This window comes from Pieris brassicae, chromosome 10 (assembly GCF_905147105.1).
Source record: "Pieris brassicae chromosome 10, ilPieBrab1.1, whole genome shotgun sequence".
NCBI lineage: Eukaryota > Metazoa > Arthropoda > Insecta > Lepidoptera > Pieridae > Pieris > Pieris brassicae.
The window spans coordinates 12,129,778-12,147,874 of NC_059674.1; the positions used below are offsets into that span (position 1 = coordinate 12,129,778).

At 32.4% G+C, this 18,097-nt stretch overlaps 2 protein-coding genes across 7 annotated transcripts; one reads left to right on the plus strand and one right to left on the minus strand.

The window, feature by feature from the left end:
* Positions 1-45: 45 nt before the first annotated feature.
* Positions 46-10,780, plus strand: LOC123715418 (zinc finger protein 26-like). Of its 3 annotated transcripts, none has more exons than XR_006754427.1 (14): positions 46-699; positions 1,416-1,522; positions 1,759-1,804; positions 2,325-2,515; positions 3,272-3,366; positions 4,572-4,682; positions 5,158-5,274; positions 6,221-6,424; positions 7,023-7,127; positions 7,386-7,602; positions 8,142-8,327; positions 8,588-9,117; positions 9,585-9,616; positions 10,602-10,780. XR_006754427.1 is itself a non-coding variant. In XM_045670413.1 (12 exons), the coding sequence occupies exons 1-12, from the start codon at positions 537-539 to the stop codon at positions 8,891-8,893; spliced, it is 1,848 nt and encodes a 615-aa protein (XP_045526369.1). In that variant the 5' UTR covers positions 46-536; the 3' UTR covers positions 8,894-9,118. The 3 variants fall into 3 exon arrangements, 1 of the variants encoding a protein (XP_045526369.1); XR_006754426.1 differs by having other exon boundaries at positions 9,585-9,599; XM_045670413.1 differs by lacking the exons at positions 9,585-9,616; positions 10,602-10,780 and having other exon boundaries at positions 8,588-9,118.
* A 65-nt stretch (positions 10,781-10,845) lies between these two features.
* LOC123715135 (carbonyl reductase [NADPH] 1-like) lies at positions 10,846-12,160 on the minus strand. 4 transcript variants are annotated; one of them, XM_045669991.1, is made up of 3 exons: positions 12,075-12,160; positions 11,261-11,898; positions 10,846-11,178 (listed from the first exon to the last, which is right to left on the minus strand). In XM_045669991.1, the coding sequence occupies exons 2-3, from the start codon at positions 11,892-11,894 to the stop codon at positions 10,982-10,984; spliced, it is 831 nt and encodes a 276-aa protein (XP_045525947.1). In that variant the 5' UTR covers positions 11,895-11,898; positions 12,075-12,160; the 3' UTR covers positions 10,846-10,981. The 4 variants fall into 4 exon arrangements, with proteins under 4 accessions (XP_045525947.1, XP_045525944.1, XP_045525945.1 ...); XM_045669988.1 differs by having other exon boundaries at positions 12,095-12,121; XM_045669989.1 differs by lacking the exon at positions 12,075-12,160 and adding an exon at positions 11,993-12,004.
* Positions 12,161-18,097: the final 5,937 nt, after the last annotated feature.

Here is an 18,097-nt window from a genome sequence, read left to right on the forward strand (position 1 = left end):
TATCACTATTCTAGTCTAGTCGTCTTTTGACTTGACACTTGACAGTCGACAGTTAGTCTCACGAAGATGAGATTTGTGTTAATTTTTTGTCGTCAAAGTTGATCAATAAAATGTTATTAAAAAAAAGCACTAAAGATGATACTTTTGATCGTGATCTTATCACCATAATTCATAGTCTGATAAAAATATTTATTGTTACCTGTCTGTAATCACATTCAATGGAGGCACTTGTTTCAAATGCCTTTATTAAACTTTAATTCGTGGATTGTTTTTATCTATAATGGCGAATTACTTCTTTAGTTTTGTGGTAATGGAATGACATACATACATAAAAAAGTCTGCAAAATCTGTGTAATGTTTTAGATGAAGATGTTTTTTTGTCATATAAATCGAAAGACGGGGTAAGAAGTAAAAGAAAGCAGTATTAGGAAGTTACAAAGTGAAAATAATTACTTAAAATCTTGCTTAGTTTTATCGGTTTCGGATTCCTTTTTTATTAACGTTGTGTTGTGTTGTGTTCACCTTAATAAATAGAAATGGAAGAAAAAATATGTGATGTGGAAGGAACTATAAAAAAAGATGGTCAGAACAAAATTATGAACTTATCGAAACATAAAGAGCCTGTAGCGAAAATGGTAATTAAAAGTGAGCCACCAGATATGCCAGAAGTGCTTGGAATTATAGATATTTTAATGAATGGTAGGTACTTTTGTAAATTATTATTGTTGAAAATAGCACAGCAATCTTTGTTGCATGGTAACTAAATACAAAACATTTTCTAAACATCTTAAAATACTATTTTAATCTGAGGAATATAATCCCTTTCCTAATTATAATAAATATTGACACAATAAAGTAGAATTTATATTTTAACTTCATATTGAAATTGGGTCAGCGGCTTAGGCATGAAAGCATGACAGATATACTGTTACTTTTTGTATTTATTTTAATATTAGAATATTCTTAGAGTCAGAAAGTGAAATATTTTGAGCAATGATGCATAAAAATAATAAGCTTATGATAAAGTGTTTGCATTGTGATACACATTTTGATTCAACTCCAAACCTTGTATTGTTAATTTTTATCTAATTTATGACTTTGAATTAAAAAAAATTAAACTATACTAAAACACAATACATTTTACCTTTTTGAATTATTACAGTTTAAATTTTAACTTAAAATGTTATAGTATATCTTGTAATATTTTGTTTATGTAGATTAAAAAAGTGGCCTAAATTAGAAACAATATATGTCTATGTTAGTGAGCTTCAACCAAATAGTCCTATAAGTTTCAATTTATAAAATGCTTAAATTAAAAAAAGGTATAGACAATTATTTCTTATATTCTTTCTTTTGATATATGTTAAATAATTAAAGTTTTGTCTTAGTAACAAATTTGATTAAAATATTTTTAGATAAAGCAGAGTCATCTACATCAACGGGTAAAAAAAAGAAAAACAGAAATCCAATTATACAAAGACGGAAGAAGATAATGCTTTCTGATGATGAATGGGAACCTGAGGTAATGAAAAGTAAAGAAAAAGTCATTATGTCCATTGTAAAGTAATATGTATGTTTTCATACATAAGAGTTCAAAGAGTTTCTTCAGTTACATTCTAAAATATTATACCCCATGATTCTAAAATTATCATTTAATAATACATACTTGTGTGTTTCTCTAATTCATATTGAGTATCTATGTGTTATAATTGAATAGCAATATGAATGACATCGTAAGTTGTGTTAATTTTGTTTCAGAAAAAATCCACTACTGAAAAACCATCTAAAGAAGGTTCTTCAAAAGGTTGGTGTGTTTATAATTATAATCTTGTATATAATATATAAACAACAAATGTTTGTTTTGCATCAATTTGACTAGACCTAATTAATGATGTAAAAGTGCCAAAATCATAGCCCTCTGTGAAGCAGTTCACTTAACTGAAGCACTTGCTATCTACTTTTTGGATACTTTGATATATATATACTTCCAAAAAGAAAGACAGTCGAACATGATTTTTCGACTGTATACGATTCAAAAATACCAGAGGCGCTACAACCCTCTTGGTCTCAGCCAAATTTTTTTGTATCTGTATCATAGTAATTTTTATGCTAATAGGAAAGTAAGTGTGACATGAGCTTTTGAATTTTCGGGACTAAACTATGCCGTTAACAATGTTTTACTTCACCATAGGAGCAACCATTAACACACGGAGGCAGAGGTTGAACTTTCGACCTCTGGAATGAATCTCTCATGTTGAAATCACAAGGCCAAAACTTCTGCACTACTGGTTTAAACCATTTAAAATATTTTTTTGATCTTTCAGGAACTGAGGAATACTATGGATATGACATCCTTAACCAGATAGAGATAGTGACAATTACCGAAGAGGAGCGTCTTGCCGAGTTGAAAGAGGCCTATGAGTCTCGAAAACATATGAATTACATATGCAAGGGTTGTGCCGCTGGTTTTGTTGTGAAAGATGCCTATGATGTGCATATGAAGTTGCATGCAAAGGTTAGTTACCAAGAAACTGTTTTGTTGAATAATTTTTGTTATTCTTTCATGAACTTATTTCTCTTTCATTGTCTAATTTTAGACTGAATATTTAAAGTTGAAGATCTACCTCCATAGGTATTTGTAGTCTGATTAATAATAAAATGGCAAAGCCTGCAGAATTTCTGCATACGTTTCATATTTGGTCTTCGGAAATATGACCATGTGTCTAAATTCCGCAGGCAGCTGGGGTACCTATTCGACTCAGACGTGACGCTCATTTTCTTCAACTTCTGTACCTAATTCTTTTTAATCCCAATCTTATCTCAAAAATCACTTCAAATTCTAATTATATGTTACACTCTGCCAATAGATGTTTATTGGAAATTCCATCCCACAGCTCATCCTTCATGGGCATATATTTAGGATCTCCGACATGAAGTTGTGGAATAGGCTGCCAGACTCCATATGATTGGCTACCTCTCTATCATCTTTTAAAACTTAGTTTTTAGTTTGTTATTAATATTTTTTGTACATTTGGTTCTGCACTTCTTGTATTCAACTTTTTTCTCTTATACTAGGGTTGCCTGGAAGAGATCGCTTACTAGCGATAAGGCCGCCCGTTGCATCCCTTGTAATTTTATTGTGTTATTGTTGTGTGTATTGTGTTATTTGTGTTTCTATTATTTTTATTGCAACGAAGTGTGAATAAATAAATAAAAATAGAATATTCAGCCGTCCGCTAAATTCTTCTTAAGTTATTTCATAATTTTTCAGGAATCAGGTGAATTTGTTTGCGAAGTGTGCAACACTTATATGAAGAGTGAGGAGACACTTCATCGTCACAAATTGCGACATTATAGAAGATACAGGTAGGAGTTTAGAAAATAATAGTATAACAAGTATCCAAGTATACAAGTATAAATAGCATTTCAAGTAAGGTCAAAATGGATTTTAATATATGTTACATACATTATGTAGTTGCAAAGAACAGTGTTTCTACATACGCATTTGCACCCTAGATCATGTATTAGGTGAACGATCCATTAAAATATTGAATTTGTTTGTGTTTATATGAACAACGTAAAATCTTCCTTACTATTTAACAATTATATTTTTTTCTAAAATTGTTTTCTTAATTATTATACTTGTAGTATATCACAAATGTAAATATTGCCCGACCATTACTACACAATAAAAATGAGAATATACAACGTACATGCGTATGTAAGATGCGAGTGCCTGCGTGCTCCACCACGATGTATACAAAAAATTGTTACGCCATGGCTATAAAGCTGTTTAATCACCTTCCTAGAAATCATAGATCACAGCCATGTAATTCTTTCAATGGTTAAAGCCAAAGTGCCTTTATAGCGTAGGCGAGTATTTGGACCATATATTTTACACCGATTGTAAATAATTTAACGTTGACGTTATTTTATGATCTTCATAAGACATTGTAAAATTTTACATTGCACTTGCACTACACTTGCATAGCTATTTATATATGGCTGATTGTGCGGATATTTGTTATTGATCAAATAAACGATTATTATTATTATTACGTTGTCACAATTGTTACAAAGATCATGCGTTCGGGAACTGTCAAACTGTTCTGAGACTTGAGAATGCTTAAAACAAGTTTGTGATTGGAAAAACGCTTTCAAAATAGGCTTATCCGATGTTAAGTGATACCGCCCATGGAAAAATCACACTGCCAGAAGGCTTGAGTTAACGGGCTATTAAGAATCGGCACGCTCTTTTCTTTCGGTCGAATTGGTTCGGAAATACTTAAGAGGGCCATTCCATCTAGTAGAGTGGAGCAAAATGTACCTTAAACGCTCAGTTGTTGAACGATAGATGCCGAACGGACAAATATTAAAACTAAGCAATCCTTATTTAAATTTGAATTTTTAGAAATTGTAAATAATAAACTCAAACTACTTGACTTATTAGAATACATTACCCATTAGTTACAAGTTAGACCTATAAAGGTTAATCCAATACATTTTTGTTTTGATTATTGATATATTATTCTAAATATTATTCTTGGTAAGGTGTATTATTATTATTATAGGTGTATGGTGTGCAGCGTGCGATACAAAGACAAAGACGCAGTGGCAGGCCACGTATCTTTTATGCACAGCGGGAATACGTTTAACTGCGACCAGTGCGGGTCTACCTTCAAGTGAGTAATTATTATGGGACGTTATGAGTTTTATCCGCTTAGCCTTGAACATTGAGAGTATAAGGCGTTCGTCAGCATCAAACTCTTTCTAGGAATATTATTCTTATTTTTTTTTTGCAAAAAAGGTTTTTCTAAAGCTGTAATATAAAATGAACACAAGGAGTTTCACGCAGGACCATCATTGTGCCAGTTTTGTATGAATTATATTGTGAGGCAGAAGGTAATATTGTTAGCGCTAACTATGATTCCCGTATGCCAAATCCAACACGTTTTTGGCATTTGGGAGTTCGCTTAGGGTGAGAATCTAAGTCAATACTTATCGCTAAGTATTGTCTCATGTTTGTCAAAAATGTATTGGGTTTGGACACATGAAAGTTGTATTTAGCTTTAAGGTTTTTTTCTAGAACCACGTGTGCGTGATTGTGATTTGATATTTTTTATTACGTATTGTTTACTGACTGTGTTATCTTTCCAGGCGTCCACAATACCTGCGCCGTCACATTGAGCAGATTCATACAAAATCGACCCCAATGGAGTGCCCCATCTGCCAACAGGTCTACTATGAGAGTGGGTGGTACCGGAATCATATTAGGTGCGCTTTTCTGTACTTAACCCAGTTTCTAATGTCCAAAGATTACTATCACATTCAAACTATGAAATGTTTATATATTTATTAATAGATCCACTGCGTAAATAAATAAAAATATTAATTTAACTAGAATTATCGATTTTGACTCAACAAATTTAGAAGGTAGAAAGGTAGATATTAATTAAATGTGCTTAGATATATCTTATGAATTGAATGTACTTTTAATTCGTAATTATTTATTTACCCATTTCTCTAGAAAAATAAATAAAAATTTAAGCAGAAAAACATTCGTTTACTAAGTGAAGTTTAAAGGGTGCGTGTGTAGTGACTGGTCGGACTTGAATTCGTGTATGCGGTGATGTTAGTTATTTCGACTATGAGTGTTGTTTCCACAAGAATTTAAGTGCGTGCTCTTATTCCACCATGCCTACTGCTGATAGAAGACAAAACTTTGTATTTCTTTTAAAATTATTAATTGAGTAATAATTACTTAAGATGTAATGTGGAACATGGTGTAATGGTTGCAGCTCCTTACAAACATTGTGTGAAACAAAAAACTTGGCGTTTAAAAAGAGTGGCGGAGATTTTATTGCCAGTCCTTCTCTTCCGTTCTACGCCCTTAATTTGAGAGCTGGCAGTAAATGTAAAATTAGAAACATTTAATATACGTTATTTTTTGACGTTATTGTGTTACCTATATGAATAAATGATTTAGATTATTTTTTTTGAATCTACGAGTAATAGCGTTAAGTATCGTTTAAAACGGAGAAATAAATTAATGAATGTTTAAAAATAAGTAATATGCGCTGAATTAAAAGAATCGCTTCATTCACAGAATACTGCCATCATTGCCATTACTATGTTATGGCCTGTTTGGATTTATATACATAATTTAAAAACGATAAAAGTTTTAGGACATAAAAATAAAATAACATAACATAATTTACAGAAAACATAACAAAGAAGTTCAAGACTCAAAAATAGTGAAATGTCCGGAATGTGACCGGACTTTCAAACACAAATCGTACCTAAAGACACACATGCTGACACACGAATCTTGTGAAGTTGTCTGTTTGGAGTGTTCGGAGAATTTTAGGAATTCACATCTGCTGGAGGAGCACTATAAAGCCGCGCATGCGGTTAATTTTACTGTGTAAGTGAAAGATTACAACTTTTTATACTAAACGTTTGTTTCAGACAAAATTCCAAAACGTGTGCAGTTGTTAAAATATGCCCCTTATAAATAGAAACTTTGATTTTACTGTGTTTAAGATATGTTGTGGATAAATAGAAAGTTCTTCAGAACTGTCTATGGCAATTTATTTCTATTGAGACTGGCCACATAGATGTTATAGTTTATCCTCTCATAAGAGTATCATATCTGTTGGGTATTCCTATCAGACGCACGACTGATAGCTGTGTTCAAAAGTCGCAAACTTTTTCTATTGAGACTGGCCACGTAGATGTTATAGTTTATGCTCTCATTTACTCTCATAGCTGTGTTCAAACGCCGGAATCTTAAATGTACCATTTAAATTTTTTTTACATAATCGCAATGGTGTGTTTTATATTTTAACTGCCCAATATTCATTAATTTATTATAATTCAATAGCTATTTTATTTTTGATCACGCTTGGATAAAACCATGAGTTTTTTTTTGTATTACGTTTCCGAATACGAGTGTGTGACCTCGTCTTTATTAATCAAATGCAATTTTGTGTTAGGTTTATGTATGATTGATACAATTTCAGTCGTCCCGACGAAGACAACCGCTGTACTTACTGCAAGCGGCCGTTTGAGACCCGCGCAAAGATGCACAACCATGTTCAGAGAATGCATGTTGATGGTGGCAAGAAGTAAGTCTATACTATTACTAAATTATTGCAAATACTGCAATTACTATTATACGTTTTCATTCACTTCTTTAATTTATGAATTCTAGACGAATAAGTTTTAATTAATCGAAATTTTTTTCGAAAAATGTCGCTTGTGAATTGTTACATTATTTTCGATATAAAAACCAACATATATGTATATAAAACAACCAGAAAGCTTATTTGTCAAAAATGATGTGATTTCAAATATAAATAATAATTTTTATCGAAACTTTCCAGGTATCAATGTGATCATTGTAAGCGTCTTTACTATTCAAAGGGTGAAGTTCGATCTCACATTAAATGGACCCACTTACAACACGCAGGCGGTCATGCCTGTACCTGTGGCAGAGTGTTTAGGACCCCAGTGCGTCTGCGAGACCACATCGCCACACGCCATTTGGGGGCCATCCCACCTCGGGACAAACATTGTCCACATTGTCAGAAGGCGTTTGCGGTTAGTAGATTATATAGGAAAATATAATATAATTAAAAAGGAATACATGCTTTAAAATATTTACGAAGAAAAATGTACTTAAAATAGAAAAAATATCAAACTGCAATATATGGGCAAAGGTCTTCAATCTATAACGTTCATTAACTGTCAAATGCCAATCTTCATGATAAAAAGGAGACAAAATAAAAATAGTAAAGTTTTCATATTCCATTTTACATAAATTTATCGACTACTGAACTATAGAGCTTATATTGTTTATGCAAATATAAGTTTTCTAGTTTAAGAGCTGTCAAACTATTAACAAAGTTTGACAGGCAACGCTTAAGATGATATTTTGACTCCTAAACGAGGTCTCATTAAAACGTACATAGAAAATTTTATTGTTAATAATGGAGTTAATGAGTGAAGTGTCTTAAAAAAAGTGTCTGTTGCGGAACGTCATCAATGAACAAACAAATATTAGCGCAGTAGAGACATGATTATAAACAAAATAAGTTTCGATCTAAAATATGGAGTAAAAATAGTAAATTTAATTCCAGAATCAGCAAGTTCTGACTCGGCACATAAAGTCGCACGCAGGTGAGCTGTTCCCGTGTACCGAGTGTGGAAGGGAATTCAAGACACAGTCTTATGTCAAGGTGCACTATCAGGTTGCGCACTTGCATATGACGCGTGCACAAATACGAAGGCAGAATAAGAGGAAACTTATCATGGTAGAGGATATGGTATGATATTTCACCAAGTTACATTTTATACACAAAGTCCACCTGTTTACAATTTTATATTATGATGTACATAAATTGGCTGATAATAATAAATAAGCTTATAAGTTTGGGGTACTTGGACCGATCAACGTTAATAATGTTATATATAAACATTAAGCATACATATTCACACTCACACGCACTTGGAACGTATGTTATTAGATATGAGGTAATAAATAGCTGTACGAAATAAGTAAGTAAAAGCTCAAAAACTCTTTCAGAATCCCCAATCACCAACAAACGAAGAAGAGCTATATGGTTGTAATGAGTGTGGAAAAAAGTTCAAAACTCAATCTTATGTCCGCATTCACTATTTCACCAAACATCTAAACATGACTCACGCGCAGGCGAAAAAGAAATGCAGGGAATTACGTTCCATAACGCAATTGCCTGGATGTTCCAAAGACCCCATGCAAATTGAAGAAGTATTTGTCAAGACCGAACCAGAAGACGCTGAAGAACCGAACGGCATAAAAATACCAATGTTTGAAACATTTGTTGATATCCAGAGGGAATCCATTGTTTAGGTATCCGATTTTAGGCATAGACTATAACTATTCGTCGTTGTCAATGTCAACTTTCTCACAAATACGTCAGTCTGTAAATCCATGTCAGAACAGAACAAAAAAAAATTCAATACAGGTGTAAGCTGTTAAGCACATCAACTATTTAGGACTAATTGAGATGTATTAAAAAATCCTAGCATAATTTTTGTTTTTAAGTATAAAAAGGACTCCAAACTCAATAAATGGTATGTATTATGACAGACATATTTCAGATTTTTTAAATTGATAATTGTATCATATCTAATCTAACCATTGTTAAGTTAGTGTATTGTGTAATTAAGGTTTTGCTCAAACTTATTTTGAGTGTAGTACTAGGTGTTAAGAGGTTAATTATTTGTTATTTAATTAAGCAAATTATAAAACATATATTTTTGTTTTTTTTTGTCATTAGGACTCTTGTCTATTTCTGATATTAACTTTTTTTTTCTATCTCACTCTTTTTTACTTGCCCACTTAGGTATAATAATAATTTATCACAATATTACAAATATAAATCCCTTATTTACAAACATACTACAAGTCTCTTATGAATTGTTATATGTCAAGTTCGAACTCAAAATGAAAATAAGATGTTTGTTTGAAAATAAGACATTAAGTATATCACTTGCCCCGGAGGACAAAGTCGTAAAAGCAAATACTTTTTTTTTTTCAGGAAAAATTAAAGAAGGTAATATTACTAGGATAGTAAGTACATTATATATACAAATACATATATATATATCAAGTAAAAGCTTATTTTTTTTCCTATTCGACCATTGTAACATTGTATAAATAGTTAAAAAATGACTATGTATATTACAGTAATTCATCTCATTAGACTGAAGAGCTAAAGTGTTTACGATTATTGCACTGTTAAAATATTACTATGGACGACACAGCATCCGTACAAAACGACGGCACAATTTGACGAATGTTTTTTGTTGAAAATAATATGAAGCAGTCAGTTTAAATTATTGTAAATAAAAAAAATAAAAATTATTGTTCTTCAAATTTTAATTCAGATGTTGTTGAATGTATTTTTAGTGTGAGTAGTTTAATATTAAGTGATAGTTAGCAATATTCTTAACCTGATTCATTCAACAAACCTAATAAGCTAAGACAGACACCGAATCAATGATAACAAAATAATTCAGTTTTAGAAAACGAAATTATAAAGCACGTTATAACGCGCTTTTTTATCTATGCTATAAAAACAACGCTGGATTTGGTGGGTAAACATAGCATCAGCCTTGTGCTTGTAACCATAGAATTATAATCTAGGTTTGTCTAAATACTAATTTAGACTCCAACCTAGATTTGAACTGTATTAATCAGCGAAGGCTAGGCTTATGGCAGCAGTGTAAATTAATCAAAATTATAATTGTTCATATACACACAGGCATGTTACTATCATAGACAAAATTTAGGAAAAATAACATGCAAATTGTGGAAAGATTGTTAATGAAAAGTCCACAAGACCACAAGTCCTTCCATTTCTAATTGACATGTAAATGTCAACCAACTAAGTTATACACTCCTATTCTAAACTGAAAGTTTAATTTGTGCCACAAACTTGATTATAGTATGTTATTAGAGTGGTAATTTAGGCCATTATTTACTTTATCAATACTACCATAATGCCCTAAATTACTACTGTGCAAGTGTAATAATGTGACAGTCTCCTTTGCAGTGACCTAGTCATAACTGATGCCACTTGTAAACAGCCTCTGTGATATGTGAAACACGTCATAGGACAAGCAATCTAATCGTTGACTGGAATTTTTAATAACAAAGTAGGAATTTATAAACTTTATGCTTAACTTAAGGAATGCAAGACATTGTTTTACTTTATAATTTGCTCTATTCAAAAAATTCATTATTAATGCTATTGTTATAGGTAATTAAATATACTAGTAACATTATTCATTCTTTTATTATTTAGAAAATGTACAAAATTTACAGCAATTTTAAGAACAGTGGAATTCATTGTATGATATATATAGACATATATGTAAACATCAAAAACTTTCATAATTCAGTATTATCTTAAGCTTTAATTGTAAGGTCCAATTAGTCTCTATCAACCAATTTTCCTTCCCAACTGATTATTCTTTTGTCATTCCAAATATACTGCCCTTTAACAGAGTCTGGAGCGTCTAATGCTATGTAAAGTGGAGCAACTGCCCCTTCATCAATAGTTAGCACTCCCTTATGAGAAGTCATATCAGTGTCCACATATCCAGGGTGTACGGCATTTACTTTAATATCTGAAACAAAGCATATTTAAATATAAAATAAAGCAATTTTAATGTCATTAAACTTCACTAACTTAAATAGAGAATAAATTACCTCTATCAGCAAGCATTCTTTGTTGTATCATGGTCAATGCTGTTACTGCAACCTTAGAAACAACATAGCATGAATTTCCCCAGTCTGCAGCGTGAGTACCTTGTTTTGCTGCATCAATATATTCTTGCATCATGCTAGACAAGCCTTCTATAGTTAGATTAGGGTCCTTCAACTGATTCCTCAACTTCTCACTCTTGATTTTACTCAAATGCCCACAAGAACTTGATATGTTAATTACTCTTGCACCATTGCGTAAAATTGGAAAGAGTATCTCGCAAGTCGATAGAACAGAGTAGTAATTAACAAACAAAGTTTGTTCCGCCTGAACTGCGACGGGTTCCGGAGCATTAACTTTAAAAGCAATAGCAGCATTGTTCACTAGAATATCTATACCCCCATAATTTTCTTTTAAATAATCACGTAACTTTTCAACGCTCTTAGGGTCTGTGATGTCCAGTTGATGGTATTTCGGACGCAGACCTTCCTTGTTAAGTTCAGCGACTGCATTCTGACCCCGATTTAAATCTCTAGAAGTAAGGTAAACGTCACCATCAAATCGCTTACAGAGACCACGTACGATGGCAAAACCGATTCCTTTATTTGATCCAGTAACAACGGCTACTTTAGTGGGCATTTTTCTGAAAACAAACATTGTTTAAAAAAAGTCATACTAATAACTATTAAGAAGTAATTAATTAATTATTAACAACACAACAACAAGCGCCTGATTACTTATTGGGAAAGTTGAAAGAAACGGACCATTTATTTTTTTTATCCAAAAAAATAAATGGTCCGTTTTAGTCTTAACTATTACTTATAAATGAGAATTAAGACCGCTCAAAGTAGGTCGTATTCAAATATTCAGAAATGTTCATAAACTTGTTTATTTGTCAAAGTATATCATAATTATGATTAATATATATATATATACTACACGACCATGGTCTTGCTGTCAGATGTCACATGAAAATCTATGACCTTTTTAACGGACGGTTCCAGAGCTCCGTCACACGCCACTTCGACAAGGCTAAACATCATCCCAACCCATTGGTGCGTAAAAGTATCAATTACTACCCCTTCCCGTATGTACATGTATACATACATGGGGTATTTTCGTACACTCCCAGGTGTGAGGTATCTAAAAAAAATTTATTGACTTCACTAGTTATACCAACCTGTATATTTCTTTTTTGACGTTCATAAGTGTACCTACATTGTCTTTATGAATCCTATGTGAATAAATGATTTTTTGAATACCCGTCAAGCTAGACATTACCTACCTACCTAGACATTATATACCTTATTATTGATATTGATTATTGGGTTAAGTAATGTTTTGTTTCTTTAAATATTTTAATCAGATTCATATCTACTCTTGAAAATATTCTTCAGCAATCATGTCTTCTTCGATTTCTTCTTCAAAGCTCAAAATATCTTTATTCATTTAGGTAAACAAGTACACTTATGAAATTATTTAGTTTTGAATTTATTTAGTGATAATTCTCTAATTTCCCTTGGGAGTTTGTTGTAAAAACGAATACAATTTCCATATAACGAGTGGTTTATATTCTGGAGCCTGCTTGGTCGTACAGTCAAATTAGTTCTATTTCGCGTATTACACTGGTGTAGGTAACCATTGGTTTTAAAATCGTTTATATTTTTTTGTACATACAACAAGGCTTCAAGAATATATTGACCAGATAGTGTCATAATATTTAATTCCTTAAATTTATTCCGTACCGACTGCATCAGAGAAACACAACAAAGACCCCGATCACCCCACTTCTGCAGCACAAATATGGATTGAACCTATGCAGCAGCACCCCATAGTAGAATACCGTACGACATAAGGCTGTGGATCTTCATAAAAATTGTTCAAAGGTGGCCGAGTCATTGGTCTCTTCATTAAAATCACAGGAATCTTCCTCTATTGTACTCAACTAGACATTTGAGCAAGACTGACCTTGGCAATTGGTACACGCTAGAGAACCCAGCATTGTTTTACAGCAACATTTGGCACTACCAACTCTTTTGTAATTGCAAAAAATAGTGTTGATGGGTTTTTTATGGAGCCGGTTTGAATCGGTTCCAGAATATTATCTATCAATTTCCAAACCCAGTCTTCCGAGTTCATTCAATGCCGATCTTAGAAAAAGTCAATTGATAGTTATTATTGTTTCGAGTATTTTTTACGAAAGTCAACTATCGGTATTAAACAATGCAAGTATTTTTTTAAAGCTCCATAATTCGCAAGAAGAAAGCGGATTTCTTCTGTAATTATTTTTTTAAGTGTGGAATCATTTTATGTAAATAATTTAGCGCAGTCAGTCAAATGTTCTCTTTTCGAATAATTTCAATGCTGACGTTTTGCTCCTTCTGTAAATAGTTGTAAAAGTGTCGCAGCTGATTATCGCATTATGTTGTTCGCTATTGAGCCCTTCCAGGTTTCAGAGAATAATTTATTTATTCATTGGAGTTTTTGCAGTAAGTATTAACATATCAACGTCTTTACAACTACTGTTTGTTGTATGAAATTTTTCTGTTGCTGTTTCAATTATGAGGACATGTGCATCATATTGAGCTTGTTTCACTGCAATATTCGCAGCTGTTAATTTGTCACTTAATATGGAAATGAGACGAAATTAATTATTAACTAGCGGAGCCCACAGACGTTGTCCTGTCTTAAGTATGAATATTGATTTCGAATTGGTATAATTAACTAAAAATGGTTTATGATATACAACATTCTTTGTTTGTTTTTCTGGCGTATATAAAAAGTTTTGTTGGTATTCCGACACGGGAACAGGCGACATATAACTGGCCATGAAAAAGACATGGAATTTTAAGATTAATGCCACAAACAGTTAGCGACTGTAATAATTTTATATGTATTTTATCAATATAATAACTCCGAAGCATTTCTTTTAAACGATATTCATTTTTCACACATCCTCTTCGACGTTATTTGCATCACGCATTCTGTCAATGTTATGTCAAACGCCATAATGTTACATGAAAAAAGTTTGAATTGTATAAGCGCTATACACTGAAGAAAAAACATTAGTCACAACAACAGTAGTAACAAAAGTCATGATTACCTAATATGGTGGTTAAGTTTTCTAATTTTCCGCGCAATTTTCTTAATTTTTTCTTACATAAGAATCTCTTCTTAATTTCCTTCTCCTGACAATAATAAATGCAACAAAAAAAGAATTAGCGATTTTTTTTTTACATTTTACATTTTTTCTCTTCGCACAGTGGTTGCCTCGAAGAGACCGCTCGAAAGCGATAAGGCCGCCAGTTGTCCTCCTTTTAATTTAATTATGTTCATGTTCAGTTGCCCTCCTTTTAATTTATATTGTTTTAAGTGTTAATAAATAAATATGTAAAAGAGACACAAATAGGTATTTATATTTCCTTAAGTGCCTGATTATGTATATTCGTGGCTTATATTTGCTTTTATAGAGAATTTTAAAATCTACAACTGTGTGTGGTTTGAAATTGTTTTTGATAAAATTTACCGTTTTTGAGAAAAATTCAAAATCTCAAATTTTTCCTTTGATCAAAATAATTTTTGTAGCACTCATAGGATCGATGGGGATCTTTAGCGTAGAAAAAAAATCACGATAGAAGAACACTACAATAAACAAAATGATAAAGTGTACGCTTACAGTTATAAAGAAGCTTCTCAAGTGGTCGGAAACAAACAATTTCGCCACCATCCCGCGTCAGTAACGGTTTAGTGGAGCGTATCTCGTTCCCGTCCCTCTCGTTCTTATTTAATATTTTATGGACCTGAATTAAGCCCAATTCAGCTAGAAAACATTTAACATTCATTATACAATTTTCATTACAGCTTCAAAAAAAATTCTATTGACTATTGACCATACCAGTTAATATATAATTTTACGGAAGTGGAAAGTGACTCACTACTTTAAAAGATTGCGTAATATTTTCACACAAGCTCAGTATTACCTGAAAAAAAATAATCTTATCTACGTAGCGTCATTTATTTGGCTGATAAAAAATCCAATATTGTATCGGCTATGTGCTAATGACATGACTTAACGTAATATAGGTTTATATTAAGTAGGTCTTGACTTGTCGGATCGAAGGTTGGCAGAGTTTTAAGTAATAATAAAAATATCTTAACCGTGTTCATTACAGTAAACCAGTCAGAGGATAAAACACTCATAAACTCAGATAAACACCAAAACAGGGCAAAAAGTCATATGAGGGTTTAAAAATCAAAGCAGCCTGAGAATGTACAGTTTTAAGATTGATGGGGTTTAATATTTTTAAAGAATTATGTTAGAAGCTTATATCGGTGTGTATCTCTCATATTATAAATCCATCTGTTCTAGTTTTGTATCATATCTAATCTAACCATTGTTAAGTTACTAATTACTATTGTGTAATAAGGTATTGCTCAACTTATTTTGAGTATACCACTAGGTGTTAAGAGGTTAATTATTTGTTATTTAAATAAGCTATTATAAAACATATATTTTTGTTTTTCATTAGGACCTATGTCTGTTTCTGCTATTAAAATTATATATTTTATATCCACTAACAAATGCTTAGTCTGGCCATAAATACTGTTACAATTGAAAATTAACAAAAAATATTACATTTGAATTTAGAATCTGTCATTTTTATATCATTGTTCATTGGGTTTTCCCATTTTGGCGCCAATACACTGTACAATATTTTGCGATATTAAAATGGAGTGTGGTGATAAAGAGAACCGAATCGCTGTGATTACATAACACAAAGAAGGTATGGAACCAAATGCAACTCTCCATACGCTTGGTGTAAAATTTAGTAAAATGTTTGTGTACCTGCCGGGCTATGAATTGGTACAACGAGACCTCTGTTTATGACAGAGAAAGATCCGGCCGTAGTGTTCGTACGAAAAAGGTGGTCAAATCATTAAGGGAAAGAATTCGAAGAAATCTGTCGGAATGCAAAAGATTTTATCCTGGGAGATGAAGATAACACCTGAAACCATGTCGCGTATTTTAAAAGATGATTTAGGACTTGTAGCCTATAAGAGTCGTACTAAAAATTTCTTAACAGATATTTAAAAAAATAATAGGGTGCTAAAACTGAAACTACTACCGAAGCGGTACGCAAAGGGAGGTCACATATGCTCAAAGGTGTTTAGAAATACGACGCCTGAATTTGATAATACTGATTACACGACTCTATAAAAAAAAATTCGTTCTTTGTCTTAAAGTTTATACTATTATTTTCCAGTTAGTTAAGCACAAAAACGAAAAGAAAATACCTTTTTTCGGTATAAAGATTGCTTTTGTGATAGTTATAATAAACAATCAACAACGCTATCAAGGCCAATACAATGAAAACATGATGGGCGACTATATTTGGGGTTTATTGAGAGAAAGTAGCTATGAACATAAAAGAAAAAGTAAAAGTGTGCACTTTTAAGTTATTTTCCACTTTTCTGTAAGCTAATTTGATAGTAAAACTTAATAAAAATAATAAACATTTTTATTTCAATAGTTTTATTTTCAATCAAAAATTAAAATCTGAGATTTTTAAAAATTTCGTTCAATCAGTCTTCTAAGCACAAAAGCAAAGTTTTTCATGCCATATATTTTTTTTCCGTCTTATTACGACCTAAACTACCGAAATTTAATGCTTTGCAATCAAAGTCAAATTTCATGTTGACCCGTGTTATGTATAGTATCTCGGGGGACCTTGATTGGAACCCCTCCAAGTAATTTTGGTTGCGTCTAAGTATAAAAAAAATTAAATATTGTGTATTGAATTGAAATTCGTTAAACGAAATTTTATTATTTTTGCTTAATTATTATAATATTTCAAGCAGCGTGTATTTCAAAACATGTGAAATGAAACGCAAACCGCTACTATGAATGTAGATTTTGACAGAATTACACAGACAAATTCATTTCCGTAATTGTTGTATAGTACTATTACTTAATATTTACTACATGTTAACTGTTACACTAATATTTATCTACATGTAAACTACATTTTGGTTAAGTTAGGTCCGCATTTATGACAACATCGATTCAGTCAACCTCAACTGATGTATTACCAGTCTATTTTACCCCTAGAGTGGTATTTTAAATCCGTAGGCAAGGAGGGAGAGCAGCCCCCATCCGCTGTAACAAAGCACAGGCAATTGCAAGCCGTATCGGGTAAGGCTGGGTTTGGCTGAACCAAAAAGCCGGACCTGTGGAGGCTTGAATAAAAGACGGGACATGCAGCCCATTTCCCGTACCGCCGGAGCTGTCCACTATTATTATGTATTGATAGGTTAGGTTAGATTTTTTAAATACCTGTTTCCGGCGCGTGAAAGTGGTTGGGGGTGATAACACTACCCCTTCCTACTCCCCTCTCCCACTCGCAACCCCCAATTCGGGCGACGTATTATAAGACATCATTCTTGATAAGATTGTTGTTGTTGTTGATGTTCAATACGCAAGAATGGTCCTTCCAGCAAGACTCGGCGCCGGGTCATAAAGTTCGGTCTACGCAGTCTTGGTTGGAAACGAACGTTTCGGACTTTATCAGAGCTGAAAACTGGCCGTCGTCTAGTCCCGATCTTAATCGGCTGGATGGTTTTAACGTTTTTTTTCTAAACACCATGATAATTTGGAGTCCCCAACACAATCCATACAATTGGCATTGAAGAATTTTCCCATAGAAAGAGTGTGTGCTTCTATTGATATCTAGTCTCAACGTTTAAAGGACTGTATTGCAGCCAATGGAGACCACTTCGAATAAGCTTTTTGTTTTCAATTGTTTGATATCTACTAATACACTGTAAAAGTAATAAATGTTATT

What these genes read in the sequence shown, in the direction of transcription:
- LOC123715418 (XM_045670413.1), top strand. Translation starts at nt 537, where the DNA reads ATGGAAGAAAAAATATGTGATGTGGAAGGAACTATAAAAAAAGATGGT. An exon ending in ATATGAAGTTGCATGCAAAG is followed by an intron (nt 2,516 to 3,271) that starts GTTAGTTACCAA and finishes ATAATTTTTCAG; the next exon opens with GAATCAGGTGAATTTGTTTG. An exon ending in ATTGTCAGAAGGCGTTTGCG is followed by an intron (nt 7,603 to 8,141) that starts GTTAGTAGATTA and finishes ATTTAATTCCAG; the next exon opens with AATCAGCAAGTTCTGACTCG.
- LOC123715135 (XM_045669991.1), bottom strand. Translation starts at nt 11,894, where the DNA reads ATGCCCACTAAAGTAGCCGTTGTTACTGGATCAAATAAAGGAATCGGT. An exon ending in AAGAATGCTTGCTGATAGAG is followed by an intron (nt 11,179 to 11,260) that starts GTAATTTATTCT and finishes GCTTTGTTTCAG; the next exon opens with ATATTAAAGTAAATGCCGTA.